The sequence below is a fragment of the Corylus avellana genome, chromosome ca3, assembly GCF_901000735.1.
Source record: "Corylus avellana chromosome ca3, CavTom2PMs-1.0".
NCBI classification, from domain to species: Eukaryota; Viridiplantae; Streptophyta; class Magnoliopsida; order Fagales; family Betulaceae; genus Corylus; species Corylus avellana.
Window position 1 is genome coordinate 662,982 of NC_081543.1, and position 18,154 is coordinate 681,135.

An 18,154-nucleotide genomic window follows, 5' to 3' on the forward strand; every position below is an offset into this window, starting at 1 on the left:
TTTCTGTTTTCTGTTTTCTGTTTTCCTTTTCTTTTTTTCTTTTTTTTAATTTAAAAATCATTTCCTGTGTAATTCATTCATGCATTAGGATTATATTGGTACAAATATAAGGGTAAAACAATTACTTTGACCAGCCTCGTTTGATAATAGTTTTTAAAACATTTTTTGTTTTTAAAATTAAGAATACATTTTTCTTCAAATTATTAACAATAAAAACAAAATTTCAAGTATAGTCCTCATTAAAAAATTACTTTTTCACATTTATATTATATTAAAACACTTTTTTAAAGAAAAAAAAAACTAATGCTAGAAACCATTTTTTTTATCCTCTCAAAATTGATGTGGCTTTTAAAATCATTATTGAATTTGAGATAAATCACTACCTTGGGCGGATATCGATTTTTAATAACCGCAACTACAATTGCCTGGGCGGTTAGCAGTTATTCAAACCAATAACTGGCGATTTTATAACCGCTTTTTTTATATGTGCTTTTGAGTTTTTTAAGTATTTTAGACCATCATTAGGCCTATTTCTTGGGTTTATTTTAAACGTTTTTGGCCAAAGTGTTACAAAAAATATGAAAAGAACATGCTGTTTTTTAGACCAGACAATGTTTTTGAATAAAACTTAGTCCAAAACATAACATACCACATTATATTTCACACACATACAGTCATACACAGCTAAAACAATGTCGTTTTGGATGTTATATATATATAAGGGTAGGCAATTAGTAGTTAGTAACTATTTTTTTCTACCGCTAATCAAAACCACCCTAAACAATTAACGAATTTTTATAACCGGCTACTAATTAGCATTAGTCCATTCAATACTAAGAGAAACACATGCTTTTGTTTAATATTACATATGTCACATCACTGAATATGAGTCTCCTTTTATAGAAATACTTGTTCCTAAAAAAGAGCCTTGACAATGACTAAGTAAAAACAATTGGCCAGTTTTTGTATTTACAAAGGGAAATGTTCATTTGAGAACATCACATGACTATTGACTACCATAACCATATCATTCGTGATATTAAAGGAAACCTTTAGAGAATCTTGATACTACTAATGTAGAAATCTTTTGATAATAGACCCATTTTTAGCATAGTCTTCCAAGATTACCACCACTCACCATCATCAAAATTATACAATAATAAAAAACAAAAAAAGGAAAAGGAACAAGAATATGAATATGAATAACTTTCCTGTTAACGATCTTTTCAGACAAACCTAAAGTATCTAACATCATATCAAAAAACATAATGCTGACCCTTCTTCAATTTTCCAGTATTTAACTTTGGCACCATCATAAGCGTTCAAAACTACAGAATAGGAGGCAGGAAATAAGGTGGTGCGTTTTAAAAAAAATGCAAAATTACGTTTACAATTTTTAAATGTATAATTATATAGGAAAACGCTACGTGCTCTTTCGGTGTTCTCTTTATGTCTTCCTGCTCTTAAGTGTATATTATTTTATAAAAATTAAGTGAGAGAAATAAGAATAATTGTCTTTTTTGTTTTTATAAAATAATATCTACCTAAAACTAGGAGAACACAAGAAAAACATCAAAAGAGTACCCAGTATTCTCCAATTATATATATTTTATTAAGGAAAATGTTTGATACTCTTCTAGTGTTTTAGTATCCTCTCAACTGTGATGTGGCTTTTAAAATCATCAATAGATTAAAAGTCAATAATGATAATTTCAAATTCAACGGTAATTTTAAAAGTCACACTACAGTTGGGAGAACACTAGAAGAATACTTAGCATTTTTCTTTTATTAAACACTTAATTATATTTTTAAATATTTTAATTAAAAGTTTGTAAATAATATTGGAGCACTATATAGAGCCCAACACCAAATTTTGAGTGAAGGGTGGTGGGGCTGCCTCACAAACACAGCCAATGTATTGGTTCCAACAAAAGGCACTTTTCACATGTAATGCCATGACAATTAATGGCATAAAGCACGGACCACCTCATGTATAATTTATCACATTATGATTATAGTTGAAAAAAAGATAGTTGAAACTTGAAAGCATATTTCCTTCTAAACTACAATTCTCTTCTTCTTTTGGTCATCATGTTCTTCTTCTTAAAGCATGATTCTAGTGTATGTTCTAGGATGACTCTAGATCCAATATTCGTTGATATTTTGTCCACTTAAAAATTGCACTTTGTTATAGAAAATATACTAAAATAAATTATATGTGAAAGTAGACCTAAAAAAAATAAAAGTGATTCTTTAGAATAGAAGCCACTAGGGTTGTGCATTGTCCTTTAGCTTGAAATGTTTGAGTAAAAGAAAAGAGACAAATGCGTATTTGGTCTTTGTCGTGTTAGGTTTTGACAAATAGTAAGTTTTAAAAAGTAATTAACTACTTCATGATGCATGAAAAAAAAAAAAAGAAAAAAAAAGAAAGTAAATGCCATTAGTAAAATTGACAAAATTTGCTAATGTGCCATATCAGCATAAATCAAATTTGCCAAAGGGGGTGGCCAAACCACCCCATAGCTATTGAAGGTGGTTCGGTCACCCCCTCAATTTTTTATTTTTTATTTTTGCCATTTGGGAGTGGTTCGTCCAACCCCATCTATTCTCAAAGATGGTGGCTGACCATAGGGTGATTTGGTTACCCTGTGCCCTTATTTAGCAAATTAATAGATTCTGTCAACTTTTCTAACCACATTAACTAATTTGTTCATTTTTACTTATTTGAATGAGTAATTAATTCAAAAAAAAGAATAAAAAAAAAAAGAATGAGTAATTAATCACTTTTTAAAACTTCTAGAGCTATTTGTCAAAAATTCAAAGTACAAGGACCAAAAATACATTTAACCCAAACGAATAAGAATGTCCACACTCTCTCACATACTCGGTTCAAATAAATACGAGTAATGATATGTACTAAACTAATATTTCACAAGTATCTCAATATGTTGACTTGATAGGGTGCAATAACTCTTAGACACACCCTTGTTAAACAAAATATATCCAATGACATTTCATACTTACAAAAAAATTTTACCTACCAATTTACCATTCAATCTTTCTTTTTTACTCTCTTTGGGTCCAATCAAAAGCATATCTTGGATTTTCAATATTGTTCTATCAATTAATGGGCAAGGACAATGAAAACCATGGCCAGTATGATCAAGCTATTGGAATCGTATTCTCTCCATTTTAACTTCAAGTGAAATGGAAATGTTACTTTTTAGTGTATGCGACTCATTTAAAACCTATTGGATTCTTAAATTCATTTCCTTCTACCATTTTTCATAATTTTGGCCTACCAATTTACCATTCGTTTGGTCCAATCAAAATTTTTTAATGGACCAAACTTACCTTCGATCTTCAATATTGTTCTATCAATTAATTGGTAAGGACTATGAAAACCAATGCCAGTATAATCGACCTATCAGAATAAAATTCTCTCTATTTCAACTTCAAGTGAAATTGAGAGAATTCATTTTCCTCACGCACTTTACTTTTTAGTGTATTTGATTACTTTAAAACCTAATTGGAATATAAAATTCATTTCCTTCAACCATTTTTGGATAACTAAACTAATGGTGAGTGTTCAATAAAACTGAAAAGAAATTGCAACCAAGAAAATGGAACATTTAATTAGGTGAGTGCTGAATAGGAATTCGCTTGGAATCCATGTAGAGGAAAACGCCATACAAACATAATTGACTTTTTGCCACAGGCCAAAAAGAAAAAATATATCAGCTGTGGATGGAAGTAAAAGCACACACATTTACAGTATAAATAGGTGTGAAAAGTACCATTAGACATTCAACTCATTCCTAAAGTATTCTTTGAAGCAAACAAAACAGGCGTGCAGTAGATTCTCAAATAATAATAATAATAACATAAAATCAAAAGAATATGATTAAAATTAAAAAGCACAGTTCTAGCGCAGCAGTACCAATCGAACTGCATAATTCAAGCAAGAAACAAAATTCGAAGGCAACTAATAAAAATTCAAAAAAGGGAAGTGACCAGTTGAGTAAACAAGAATAAGAGAAGATAATCTGGTGATGAAACTTCATTCACATTAATGACCATTTTAAAAAAAAAAAAAAAAAGAGAGAACATTGCAAGGCATTGTGAGGTGTATCAAAAAAATACGCAGCTCATGGTACACAAATTCCACCAGCTGCAAATAATTAGTCCTTTTGGAGGTATTAAAATTTAAAAGTAAAAAACAGCTCTTGCAGCATATAACAAGCTAGCCTTTCGGATAATGAATTATCACCTCCCAGGAATCATCTAAGTCAGGTATGCTGCCCTTCCAAGTTCCAAGCAGCCTTCATATTCTGAATGAATCTTGAGGGAATCCTAAAACTTCCAACAAAATTGTAGTTCCACCAATATACAGCAAATAAATATCAAAGCCGCTGAATCTGCCTCGGTATAATTACTGATCATAATTAATTGCCAAATGAGTAGAGGAAAAGAAAACTTCAAACCAAACACCAACTTGGGTTGGAATGGTGAGCCTAAGTTTTTTAATTTGCAAACTCATTTCTGCCATTTTCTTGGCAATTACTGTATGACTTCAAAACAGAAACTGTACTATATAGGTCAGTGCCATGGCTTCGACATTCACTTGGCACTTTCCAGCATTTTCCCTTCCCTCAACCGTCTCCGGTTATATACTAGTACCTTTTCTTCCATCATGTCCTTTCCCTTAATCTTCATTTCTGCCACAAATTTTCTTCCAATATCTCCTACCAGACCCTTTTCCTTGGTTGTTTTGCCATTCTCCACCCTCTCTTCTTCCTTGGGTTTTTCCATTCTCTCTAATGGATCTTCTCCCCTAGCATTTTCAGCATTATCCAGCACTTCTTCCTTCTGAGCATCTGTCAGTGCATGAAGAAGTTCCAAAGGCGTAGCTGCAGGATCAATCTCCCAGCAATCTTTAGGGGCATTTTGACCCTCTTGACCTGTAAGCAAGTAAGATGGGACCTGGTGTGAGAACCGAAACATCTCTGCTCTCGGAATTGTCGTGATTTTACCGGGGTCCTCATTACAGCGGAACACTCCCCTGAATCCAGGAACTTTAACAAGGGGAACAACAGGCACACCTCGCTCCTCATTGTAATCTTCAAGCACTTCCACCATGTCATATTTGTGTATCACTTCATCTGGGGTAAGCTCATTCCAATCAGGGGACCAGTTCCTATATAGAGCCCAAACATCTCCCTTTACAGGATATATTTGAATGGCACCTCTTATGCCCTTTGTCCACTTGACCTTATGTGAGAAAGAGTTAAGAGAGCGATTGATCTCATGCTTGCCTATCCGGAAATCCCCACTAGTCTTGTAAAAGCCAGAGCCAACCCAGTTCAAAGGGGCCAATTCATCGTTGCTTTTGGAATTAAGCCAGCTAATCCGCATTTTAAAAGGTTTCCTAGATATCACACTATGAATCATAGCATAATAACGGGGCATCCCATCATCATCATCATAAGCAGCCCAAACCTGGTTATCACCAAATGATTTTTCTGTACGATCCTTGTCAAAGTCATGGAAATCTGGATCCGGTACACTCATTGACATTGGATCAGCACCGTCTGTATCGAAATTAACACTAGAATTGGCAGGGGAAGACTTTTTGGTGGTATTGGGTTGCACAAACTCTCTACATTTATCAGCTTTTACCCCATTTACAGCAGGTTTCTTCTCTCCTGTACCCTTCTCTCCAACTTCCTCTTGTGAAGTGTTCAACTTGTGCAAAGGCTTTGATACAGAAGCCGACCTCCACTCATTGAGCTTCTTGCGGATCTCTTTCTTAGCCTTCTCCATCAACATGTTTCGCATTTCCAGTTGAGAAAGGTCCCTTGAAACAATAGGTCTATTGCTTCCTGCAGCCTTCATCCTCCCTGTTTCAAAACTACCCTTCTGAGATCCAGATGCACTCTCCACTTGAACTCCTTTTTCCATTGCCATTTGATTTGCCATCTCTCTTCCTTTATTGACCATCCTATATTCATCTATGCGTCGTTGTTTCTTAGGCCTGTCTCCTTTCTGAACAGAACTAGAACCTGCATTTAAAGACCCAAAACCAGCCCCTGTTTTCTTAGTAGCATGATTTTTCCCCTGATAAGCCTCCTCTCTCATGGCAGCTGCTGCTGCATCTTCACGCCTTCTCTTCAATTGTTCAGATGTTGGCTCAAAAACACCAGTGGCTTGGGCAGCAGAGGAAGCTGACAGTGGCACACTAGCAACACCACCTGATTTAGAGAATGCACCCGGTTGAAAAGTTCTCTTAGATGAGACAGAAGCAGAAAATCCTGCTGGTCTTGCAGTTGTAGCAGAAGTTGGTATATTTCCTGAAGCATATTGGTTTTTGACCATTGTTTGTGGACAAGAATTTTGTCGCCGCATGTAAGAATTCCTTGAAGGGGAAGAACCACTGCCATTAAAGGGTATAGGTGGTGGTGATTCATAAGCCTTAAAGGGCTTATGGCAGTTGGGGCAAACAAGGGTGTAGTTGAGATAAGTTCTAAGGTACTCAAAATGCATGTTGCAAGAGTTGCACACAGTCCAAAATGTGGGTTTTAAAGGCTCAGGAGCACGAGCATGATTGGGATTAGTAGCTCCCTTCTGATTCTTTGCATTGAAATTATTACTGTTGGAGAGATTAGTAAAACCATTCTGACCAGCTGGCGCTGAAGATTTCCTATCTGGATCCTTTTGATATATATCCCTTAAATTCCGCTTCTGGTCATACACAATTCTCTTGGCTTTGTCAGACAAAAAACTCCAGGCTTGAGATAGTATTTTAAAGGCCCCATCTGCACCAACAGATTTGTTTTTATCTGGATGAAGAATAAGAGCCAGTTTCCTATAATGCTTCCGGATCATGTCATCATCAGCAAAAGGTTTCACTCCAAGGACCCCATACCAATCAACTTCTCCATTTATTCTTTTCTCAGCACAAATGTACACATCAAGAGTTTGCAGAAATTGAGGAAGACCATCAAGCCCAGGATATAAGCTTTGGGCCTTCAAAGCATATCTTTTTGCCCCAGAAATGTCCATCTCCATAAACTTCTTCTCTGCAATTTCCTTAGACCTGACAGCCTCATCTTTATTACATTCCATTCTCACTGTGTTTTTTCACTCTCTGTTTCTAACCACTTATTAATTTCTTCTTTAGTTTTTTCTATATGATGATATGCCAGCAGCACTATATGAATTAAGAACTTAACTGCCAAGTTATATATCTAAATCCCCGTTTTTCCAACATGCATCATTAAGGAGCTACCTTCATTTGTCCAAGCCCTAATAAACCACAAGAATGAATCCAAAATAAGGAAGCTATGTCAGCAAAAAAGGAAGAAAAAAAAAAAAGCGAAGTTCACGCCGAACCATAAGGATATAATTAGATATAAGACAACAATGACAAACAATAAACACTAATTAATTCTTCTTCTGATCCATCAATTCCAAATATATTAACACCTCATAAACTAAAAGCATTAAATGATCAAATGCAATACCCGCGGAATAATTTAAGAAATTCAAGAAATCCAAGTACCAAACTACCAAAATAAGAAAACCAGGTTTTCAACAATACGAACTTGTGAGAAAAATACAGTAGCAGTGCAATCTGCATTGCTCGTTCATATCCAATACCTAAAAAAACCGCTGGTGTTTTTCTTTTTTACTGACGTCAAACCAAGAGTAGGTTATAGAAACAATATCATATGGTCTGTTTGGTTAATAAGAACTCATTGGTAATAAGAAGAAAATCAAAATCTTTCAAGAGGTAGCAATTGAATAGCTCTCCTAAGAATTCCAAGTTTCCCCTCACTGTTCCTTAATTCACGGAAACCAAACAGCATAATTCTCTTTCAACTAAAATCTCAGTTATTGCAAACAACAACAACATTAAAAATAAAAAATAAAAAAAGGATCCAAATCCAAAATTTTGAAACGAGAAAAAGAACAAATACCCCCTCCTCCGTTTCACTTACATTCTCGTCAAAACAAACAAAACACAACAATCCAACAGATACTGAAATCTCAAACCGCTTCTAACAATAGCAAGAGATTTCACAATCAAAGTGCCCAATTTTAGTAGCTTAACTTGAACCCTAGAGAGTCTCTATCACCAGTAACACAATCTAACAAAGAAGCAATGGGAAAAATTTATATTCCATTGATGGCACAATGAAATATTACGTATTGATAGATTTTGAGACAAGGAAAATTACCCATTCAGAGATTTGAATCGCAAAGATTCCATTGATGAATTTCCTTCAACGTTTTGATTTTGCGCTCTTTAATATGCGACCCAGATCAAATATAAAAAAATTCAGGCCTTTTTGTGAAAATCTTCCAAAACGTGAAAAATATAGGCAAAAAGAATGAGATATAATAAAATTCGAATATAATATGAGTTTTCCTTGTATTTAAGTTCTTTTTTTTTGGGCACCCTTGGTAAAACCCTAACTATAGTTAATTTTTAACTCTGGTTAATAAGATGGCAACATTTACAATTTCCTAATTATGGTGAAGTGGAGAATTTCAAGGAAACTATATATATATATTTTTTTAATTTTCTTTTCATATTTATTTCTCAAATTTTAATTTTCCAAGAATTGGATTATTGAAAGGCATGGTTTTCTAATTTTTTTAATTATTGTAGAAATTAGTTGATTGGACGGAAAAAAAGTGTAGGAATAATCAAATTTACGTGTCGTATTTGGTATTTTAAAAATATTTGCTAATGTGTTTTATGTATAATTATTAAAAATAAATAAACAAGTATCTTTGGGCAAGACAATGTTTTTGAATAGGACTTGTCCCAAAACATCACATACCACATTATATTTCACATACATACAGTCATACACATCCAAAACATTGTTTTGGATGTTATATATATAAGGGTAAGTGCTTTTCCCTATTCCTAAAACCGCTAACCGCAACCGCCTTCGGTAGTTAGTAGTTTTTTATAATCGCCTACCAAAGTGGTTAGTGGTTGGCGAGGCGATTATAACCGTCCTGTTTGGAGACCCCTAGTAATGGCTCTTCAGCACTCATCCATTGTTCAAGATTGGAAAATTGTTGATCTCATCTCCAACACTATCTCCTCCATCCTAGCCTCTTCTTCTTGGAAGGCTAAAAAAATTTATAGAAATGGTAACTTTTGCGACCATCACGTGACTTAATGGACTGCGGCTAAATCTTACTTTGGCTGCATTCCAATTTACTTTTCTCCTTTCTGTCTCCAATTGTAGTGGGAAAGATCCTCTTCCCTTTTGTTTGTTACGTCTTTTCTTTTTGTTTGTTGCTTTGTTTCGTTTCAGAATGTACTTTAAAAAAAAAAAAAAAAACAAAACAAAAAAACAGCAGTAAATTAAACAGAAGATACCATACCCTGATTATAAGATTCATGATAGATAGGTGCCTTGTGTATGTGAGAGAGAATGATGCGACCAAGCTCTTTTACCTTTTCTTTTCCTGTTTTATTTTGGTTCCTCTTTCTCAATGATGCGACCAAGCTCTTTTACCTTTTCTTTTCCTTATTTATTTTGGTTCCTCTTTCTCTTAAACCGCTCAATCCCAACTTTATCAGAGTTGTTTTTGTTAATCGGTTATAAAATGGTGAGACCTCAGAGCCTTTAGATGATATTAAGGGGGTTTAAAAAAGGGTCATAAAATATCTGCCATTGGATTTCAAGGTAAATTCTTTGGTCTCAAATTTAAAATGCTAGTTTGGCAACATATCATAAATTCATGGCTCTGGTTTTGTTCTTCTCTGCATTTTGACTATTAAGACATCCCCACCTGCTTCTTGTTCAGCTGGTGTTTGGATTATCACTCAGCAAGGACTGCATAATTACTGAAAATTTAAGAAAAAGACACATGGAAAGCCAGAAACCATTCCGTAGATGATTAATAAAATATCATGTTACTGCTTTACTGGTACAAGAACAATTGTTGAGAACTACATGCCCATAACAAGCAAATAATTCAGCCTACGACTCGAAAAATAACCTTCATCGTTTCCATAATAAACTGACACAATTTAGGAGTATGAGCATGCTTTGTTGCTGATCCCCAGCTTATGTGTTATTATGCACTGCTAAAATTGTTTGCTATATTGCTATTTCCCCTTAACATGATTTTCAGCCATATGCTAAGAATGGGGAATTCATGGTGCCCTTATGCTAATGGTAGACAATCTTCAGTTACCTCTTCTTGCAAACTCAAGTACGGGAATTTCCATAGAGTTGAGCATAAACCCTCTTAGTACGATGAACAACAATCAAACTCAAAGCTGTTGCAACAATGCAAAGTCCAGACAAGATACCAAATGTAATGGAGTAGCATATAGAACCCGTACAAGTAAGCGAGTCATCATCCGTAAGAGGTATGGCAAGCATGGCTCCGAATTTTTGCCCTGAGAGGGAAGCTTGCTTCTCTGCATAATAGTCATAAATACCACTAGCAATGACACCAGAGAATATTAGAGAACCTGCTGGACTGGCGAGTGTAAGAAAGTTGTATAAGGCCCCAAAACTCTTCAGGCCAAATAGCTCAGAAGCTGCAGCTGGCACAATCGCCCAGTGGGCGCCATACCCGAGCCCTATCAACAGGGTGACAACATAAATTTCCCCAGGCCATCCCATAGTATAGTAGAAAAGTCCAATGGCCATGATAACTTGAACCACAGCCATCACCACTGGTCTTGGGTATGAAAATTTTCTGGTAAAATAGCAAAATGCAAACCAGGATTAAGAAATCATCTGCCAATAATGACCAAGGAAAAATACTGAAATTAGATTGTACCTTATGACAATCTCAGAGACGTAGCCGCCACCAACACGGCCAAGAAAGTTAAAAATGCTGATCAGAGATACATATATACTTGTATCATTATACCCCAGTGATTTACAAATCTGACCCATGTTATCAATAACTGTCAAACCAGATCCAGAAGCCAAAACAAGGGATAAGAAGATAAGCCAAAAATCTGCTTTTTTTAATGCCTGCATTAAGGTGAAATCCTCTCCTCTACGTGGGCCTTTTCTCCTCTTGACTCTCACTGCTCCTTCTGCAGCTGCTTGGAACAGTTTAGCTTGCAAGTGAGCAATTCGTTTTTGCCTTTCCGATGCTGGAAGTGAGTCTACCTCTGGAGACTTCTCATCTTCAACCTCACTGAGAATGACCTCATTTCCATCCAGATTAGAGTTACCTGCTTCTTGTTTCTCTGGCTCAGAGAGAAGGCTCTCCTTCGCTGGAGTTGTTGATTCCGAGAAGAAAACCAGTAGAACGGGAATTATGACAGGAAGCAGTACTAGAATAATTAAAAGAATCGCAAATAATGTTATCAAAGTTTGACTCAAGTCAACCAGATCCTCAAGCACCAACACTCCCAACAAATAAGCAGCCAGAGCGAGGCAAACGCCATAGGTAAATAAGAAGCTTGAACTATCAGATGGTCTGAGTTGTTTGTGACCTCCCACAGGTCTAAGAATGAACATCAGAGCCAATATAACCACCGATGGACAAACCGCAACCATGAAAATGAGTGATGCTTGATTGGGGAAATTGATCATAAGATAAATCTGAGTCAAAATTGCACCACTCAGTCCAGCAAATCCCTTCAATATCCCCACAACGGGACCCCGGCTTTTCGGGAAGTTTTGCACACATGAAACTAGAGCAGCTGTGTTGAAGTAGGTCTCACCATTTGTTCCGACAAATATACAAATGCACAACTGCACACAAAAATCTGGTTAACATTTTTGCCTGCACAGAGATGGTTTGAGAAAATCTTTGAAGTTCTTTCAAACTAGTTAACTAATCAAGTTCAAAGCACATGCTCACTCAGCAGAATAGATTTTATGTAAAGAAATAATTGTCAATTTCTGTTAGTCAACTAAAGAGAACAATACTTTGATCAATTTACATGGTCCTCTATACACTTACTCCACTTCAATATAGATAAAAGGGGTTATGTATTTGTGCCTGTGATAACTATCCATGTTGCAAGTGCACAACATGTATGCATGCCATAAAAATCAAGCATGGACGAAGTACCAAAGTTTTAGCAGTTCCCAAAGTTAAAATGCGTGTTAGGCAAGCTTCAATAGTTGGTTTCTAACTCACAAGAAATTGTTACAGCAGCAATTTCCCAAGAAACCAGAGATAAACTATAAGGAATCTAGCTTCAAGCAGAGAATCACTTAAAAGACCAACAAGAAGAAGCCCCACATCACTCAACACAATTATACTTTGTTTTGGACATCCAAAGTAGCAAATTAAGAAGACTGGCTATTCTAACCAAGAAGCGACAACGGATGATTTCTTTAAAAATGCAAACCCTTATACTAGTCAGAGGACCTATTGTGTTACTGACAAGGATATTAAAGGATAAATTTCAACCTCACGTTTTTTTTTTTTTTTTTGATGAATAAGTTATTTCATTAAACTCAAAACTAACCAATCAACAACTCAACACCCCATTACAAGCCTTTATAAAAGGCCATAGCTAAAACCAGCAAGAAGCCTACAACCCTTACTGCAGAAACAACAAAACCCCAATACAAAACTTAACAGAACAAAACAGAATACCAAAACAGAACAAACCAGAAAATACATCCCAGCACCTAATTCAGGAGTTCTGTAGGTAAACTCCAAATGGGTTTCATGTGGATCTTATCTTATTACCTAAAAACTTGACATATCAGGTATCTATTAAAATGTTGCCACTAAAGCAAGCCATTTGATTCCTCTCATCAGTCTAAACCAAATCTGGAAGGACCCATCCAGCATGATAATTAATGAGCAAGATTTATACTGAGAGACAAACAATGGTTCCGCAACCCTATGAGAAAGACCAGTCTCCTAAAGTTTGACCCCTTCTTTTTCCCCATTTCATTCGAGTTCCCTCTGGCATGACAAATTAATGGCAGAATTATCATGTTCACTTGTCCAATCTCCTCGGTTGAGGAATTTCAAGCTTCTTAAAAATTTGATGGCTTGATAAAACAGTGAGTAAAATTATTAGTTTCAGAAACAGCCTAATTTGGGAATGCATCTTCCAACTAAAAAACCAAACACCCGGGTTTTGGCATTCATTCTGGATCATCACCACGGTCAACAAAGAGCCAAAGACCGGCGAAAGATGATCCCCATGACCATCTCTACCAACAAGAGAGAGAGAGAGAGAGAGAGGTTAAATCAAACATTTCTAAGACCCGATTAAAAAAAAAAAACAGATCAAACTCCTCCAGAGATTCAAAAGAGAATTTAAACTTTCCATGGCAATCTCAGGCATAGATCACGCGATGAGAAGAAGAAAAAAAGGCCCTAAATCAGACATACAGCAAAGTGAACAACTGAGAAGATGATTAAACAGCTCAGAAAAAAAAAGGAGTTGATTGAACTCACCACCCACAACGGCAAAGAAGGCAATATACCGGCGACTACAAGCCAAACCAAACCATAACCAACAAAGTTCTGCACTACCCCGATGAGCAAAATCACCCAGATGGGAAAGACCTCGCACAAGCTCCCCGCTATAAACCCAATAGCATCACCCAAGTCCTTTGCCACACCAAGTATGGCCACCTGCCTCTGGTTGTATCCCATGGCGCTCTTTATCACCGGCGATATGCTCCCAAACAAGTACCCAATTCCTGCACACGACTGAACCCACATTGCACACACAAACACCAGCCATCTGTTGTTGATGAAAGCCTTCAACTTGTCATTAATCCGACGCATCTTCTCTTACACAGTCCCTGTTCAAAGAGATTCAATTTTGCATATATCCCAGGTTGGTGGGAGTGGGAAGAACTGAAGAACTTGTAGAATGAAGGGTGTATTTGATGACAGTCGACAGATAATGATGAGTATTCAGAAGGGCAGCGGTAAAAATATCCCAGTCATTTATAATCACACACGTTCGTGTATGAGTTGCATAGGTCGCCATGTATGACTTTTCCACCACCTATCAGTAAACAGGTCTCTCCAGCAATGTAGATAGCAGCTTATGATACAGCCTATGCCTTATCAAATTCCTGCACTCAATCTATAAACACCACCTGTCATATCTTTTGTTTCTAATTGAAGAAATACCATAACACCGGCCTAGGCAATATGCCATCACTGTCGTTGTTGTCGGGTTCCCCAGTTCGTGGGTTTTTAATGTCTTATGTAGATTTCACAAACAAATGGTTAATATGTTTTTCAGCATTTATTTCTTTAATCATTTACAACTAACTAGCATTCAGATTTGTCCAATTGTCGACCTTAACAAAATCCAACTTGGTGGAACCCAGCAAAACTCACGTTTGGCAATGGACTGTTAGGTGATTTTTGGTTGAGAAGTAATTGATGTGTTATAAAGTATATAGAAGTTTATAATTTTTTGTATGAAAAAAATAAAAAATTTTGTTTTTGTAGTAAATGTTTTATTTGAATAATAATAAAAAATGATTGATGTAATATAAAGAGTATGATTGCCAAGCTAAATAAAACATATAAAATGTAAGGCTTTTTTATAGTTATTTCTCTGTCTGTAGTTCATCTCTATGGCGCCTAAGAGCATCTCTAAAAGAGTAGTTAAATTCACCATAATAGTCAAATTTGATTATTTTTGTACTTTTTTTTCTCTCCAACAAAATAGGCTCTTTAACTTTTTTGATCTATTTTGCTACTGTAAATATGCAAAAGAGCATATTCACTGCTCACAACTACAAATTTTTTTAATCATTTCTCTCTCACCTTTCTCCCTCACTCCCTTTCTTTTTCCATGATAAAAAATAATACTAAAAAATAAGATTTAATTAGAATTAAAAGTTAAAATAACTATTCTACTGAAGTGTATTGTGAAAAAATTAATAGGAAAATGGTATTTTGAGCTGCCAAAATAGCCACCCTCATGGGATAAGGATACAAGACAAGTGGGGAATGGTAACGTAATAATCACATGTTCAAAACGGCATTGTTTGATGCCATTGACAGGGACATATTCCTTCCTAAATTTAATGGGAGGAAGGTAGGTTTTTAAATTTAAATAATATTTATTTTTTAAAAATGATAGAAATACAACTTTTTGACACAATTTTAGCCAAACTTTTCTCTTATATGTGGTCATTTCTTTAAAAAACAAAATAAACAAATTTATAAAGTAATACATCATATGTCGTCATTTTTTTATTTGGTTTTTTTTTTTTTTTTTTAAAAAAAGACTGTTTTTTTTAAGAAAAATACTATTTATTTATTTTTTAAATGACAAATAAAAAAAGGACCACATAAGATGATGGACAAAATTTTTCTCCAAACTAGGTCGGAAGAATTTCTTTTAACCTAATCTATAAAAGTGACATGTGTCATTTGAACATGTGAGATACACATGTTTTTTTAATAGTAGGGACAAAATTGAAATAAATGTTATTAAAAACTCATGTGTATCTCACATGTTATTAAAAAAATAGACACATGTCATTTTTATAGATTAGGTTGAAGGAAATTCTTCCGACCCAGTTTGGAGGAAAACTTTCTTCTAAGAGCATCTCCTGCAGTAAGAGGTATTCTACCTAGTCAAAAAGCACAATTATCTATTTTAGCTACTCATTTTTTAATATCAACTCCAACAGATTCTTTATTTCATTCTTTATTTTATTAAATATTTTTTTTTATCCACGACCGCTTTTGTATGATCTTGTAAATTGCAATAGAATTGATTCACGCAACATACCTGTGTGTTATTTTTATTTTTTTCATTTTTAGTTTGTCAATTATATGCATGCTATTCAATTTTTTTGGGGGAGTTTTTAGTGATTCAAAAGACTTGAATTTGTATCATAAATTCATGAATAGAGAAGAGAGATAAACGTTGAGGGGGGAAGAGAAGAGAGAAGATAACAGAGAGAGAAAATTTGAGGGAGAGAGAGAAGAGAAAGAAAATAAAGTGGAAATAATATTATATTCAACAATCTAGTATGCTACAATGAATAGTAATATGAAGCTATTAACTGTAGCAGTTAAGGTATAATAGCTAATATAAAGCTATTCCGTTGGAGCAAAAAACAAATGACAAAAATAACTAATATCTCTCATTTAGCTATACTGTTGGAGATGCTCTAAGATGTTATTACTTCATATTTTTATTTTTATTTTAAAAAAATAATAATAACCACATAAGAGAAAAGTTGTGCCAAAGTTATGTCAAAAAGTTGTGTCTCTATCATTTCTCTTTATTTTTAGGATAAAGTTTTCCTCTAAACTGGGTTGGAAGAATTTTTTTCAACCTAGTCTATAAAAGTAACATGTGTCACTTGAACATGTGAGATGCACTTGTTTTTTTAGTATCAGAGGCAAAGTTGAAATAAATTTTATTAAAAACTCATGTGCATCTTACATATTATTGAGAAAATGGACACATGTCACTTTTATAGACTAAATTGAAAGAAATTCTTCTAACCCAGTTTGAAGAAAAACTTTGTCCTAAAAGTGATAAAGTTTATTTCCAAACTCGATTGGAGGAATTTGAGAAAACTTTTCAAATAATAAGAGAATTTCAAATTTAAAAGAAATTTGAGATAATCCTGATCGGTGTTGATCAGTTATTAAAAAAAATCACGTCAACCCGAGTAAAATTAAAACTCATCGTATAAAAAAATATTTGAAGTAGTGGAACTCATTATATAAAAAGTATTCCAACGTACTAATGTGGGTTGATATGAATAAATATGAAGTGAGATTTATTTTAATAATACACTTCTCTTGCACGTGAATCACGTGACTCTTTGTTATAATTTTTCTTCTGATATTTAAATGGTTGAAGCCTGAGGCATCTAGCAAGAAGATTCTAGCTAGTTAGGTTCATTGTTCAATGACATAAACTTGAGAAAATGTAATTTGAACCGGAGGATATGAGGCTGCCAATCACAATATGACATTAGAAAAGTAATTAGCTTGTGGTTAACATTAACCCAATCTCGATTATCATAATTAAACTACAAGCAACTACATCAATAACTTTTATTCTTGACGCATTAAACAAAAAGAAATATTATATATATATTTTTAAAAGGGAAATGTTAAGTACTTTTTTAGTGTTTTTTTAGTTTTAGGTGGATATTATTTAAAAAAGAAAAAGTAAAAAAGAAAGTTACTCTTATTTTTTTCACTTAATTTCTATAAAATAATATATATTTAAGACATCAGAAGAACACCTAACATTTTTCCTTTTAAAATGCTTACTTTCTAATCTATCAGTATCATTAAAAGAAATATATAGATTAACCAGTCTAAAATTTCATAATTTTCACTATTAGATTACAGAATAAGTACTCAAAAGTATATATAGCATTTCTTTTAAACAAAACTATGATTGATTGATAGACAATGAAGTATATATTTTGGTTGCACCTAATAATATGCATGGTAATACGTAATTGAAAAATTTTAATTGACGTGTGACATTTTTTTTCATTAAATCTCTAAAATTTAATATAAATAATAAAATTGATACTCTCATTTATTTACTTGATTATTGTAAGGATCTTTTCCACTCCACTCAAGGGCTCGTTGCCCCAAAAAAGGAGAGGAAAAAGGTCTACTAATACTAGTTGAACAATTAAATAATTCAATGTAGCTGCTACTTTGTGTTTTTGTTGTTGCGTTGTTATATTTATGTTGTTTTGTTGTAATCTTGCTGTTATTTTTTTTGTTTGGTTGTGTTGGTATTTTTTTTTTTTCTTTTTTTTTTTTTTTTTCTTTCTGTGGGATACTATCTCCCGGTATTGATCTAGTTTGATGTTGTTGTGCGGGGATTTTTTGATGCCAGTGGATGTCTTTTAGTAGCTCTTTCTCGGTTTTATGCAGTGTCATCCCTGCAACTTTCATTTAACAGTGATTGTTGCCTTAATCGCATAAGTTTTTTCACCGAGTCCTTATGCATTTTAGAACCGCCTTGTACAGCCTAGGAACAGGCCTGACTTGTTTATGATTTCTCTAAGGCCATAGATGAAACCATTGTCTACTGTTTAGTCCATTTGAATCATTCTCTGTATTTGGTCATTTTGAACTTTTCTATGTATCCTTACTGCATTAACCGTTTAGGCTTTGTTGTTGGGGTGCCCACCCATTTGTTGTTGTTCAA

At 34.3% G+C, this 18,154-nt stretch overlaps 2 protein-coding genes across 2 annotated transcripts; both read right to left on the reverse strand.

The window, feature by feature from the left end:
* Positions 1-4,117: 4,117 nt before the first annotated feature.
* On the reverse strand, positions 4,118-8,385 carry LOC132175020 (uncharacterized). Its single transcript, XM_059586814.1, has 2 exons — positions 8,241-8,385; positions 4,118-7,305 (listed from the first exon to the last, which is right to left on the reverse strand). The coding sequence occupies exon 2, from the start codon at positions 7,123-7,125 to the stop codon at positions 4,621-4,623; it is 2,505 nt and encodes an 834-aa protein (XP_059442797.1). The 5' UTR covers positions 7,126-7,305; positions 8,241-8,385; the 3' UTR covers positions 4,118-4,620.
* Positions 8,386-9,901: 1,516 nt separating this feature from the next.
* Positions 9,902-14,073, reverse strand: LOC132176353 (protein NUCLEAR FUSION DEFECTIVE 4-like). Its single transcript, XM_059588536.1, has 3 exons — positions 13,432-14,073; positions 10,825-11,756; positions 9,902-10,740 (listed from the first exon to the last, which is right to left on the reverse strand). Exons 1-3 carry the CDS (start codon positions 13,765-13,767, stop codon positions 10,242-10,244), a joined length of 1,767 nt encoding a protein of 588 aa, XP_059444519.1. The 5' UTR covers positions 13,768-14,073; the 3' UTR covers positions 9,902-10,241.
* Positions 14,074-18,154: the final 4,081 nt, after the last annotated feature.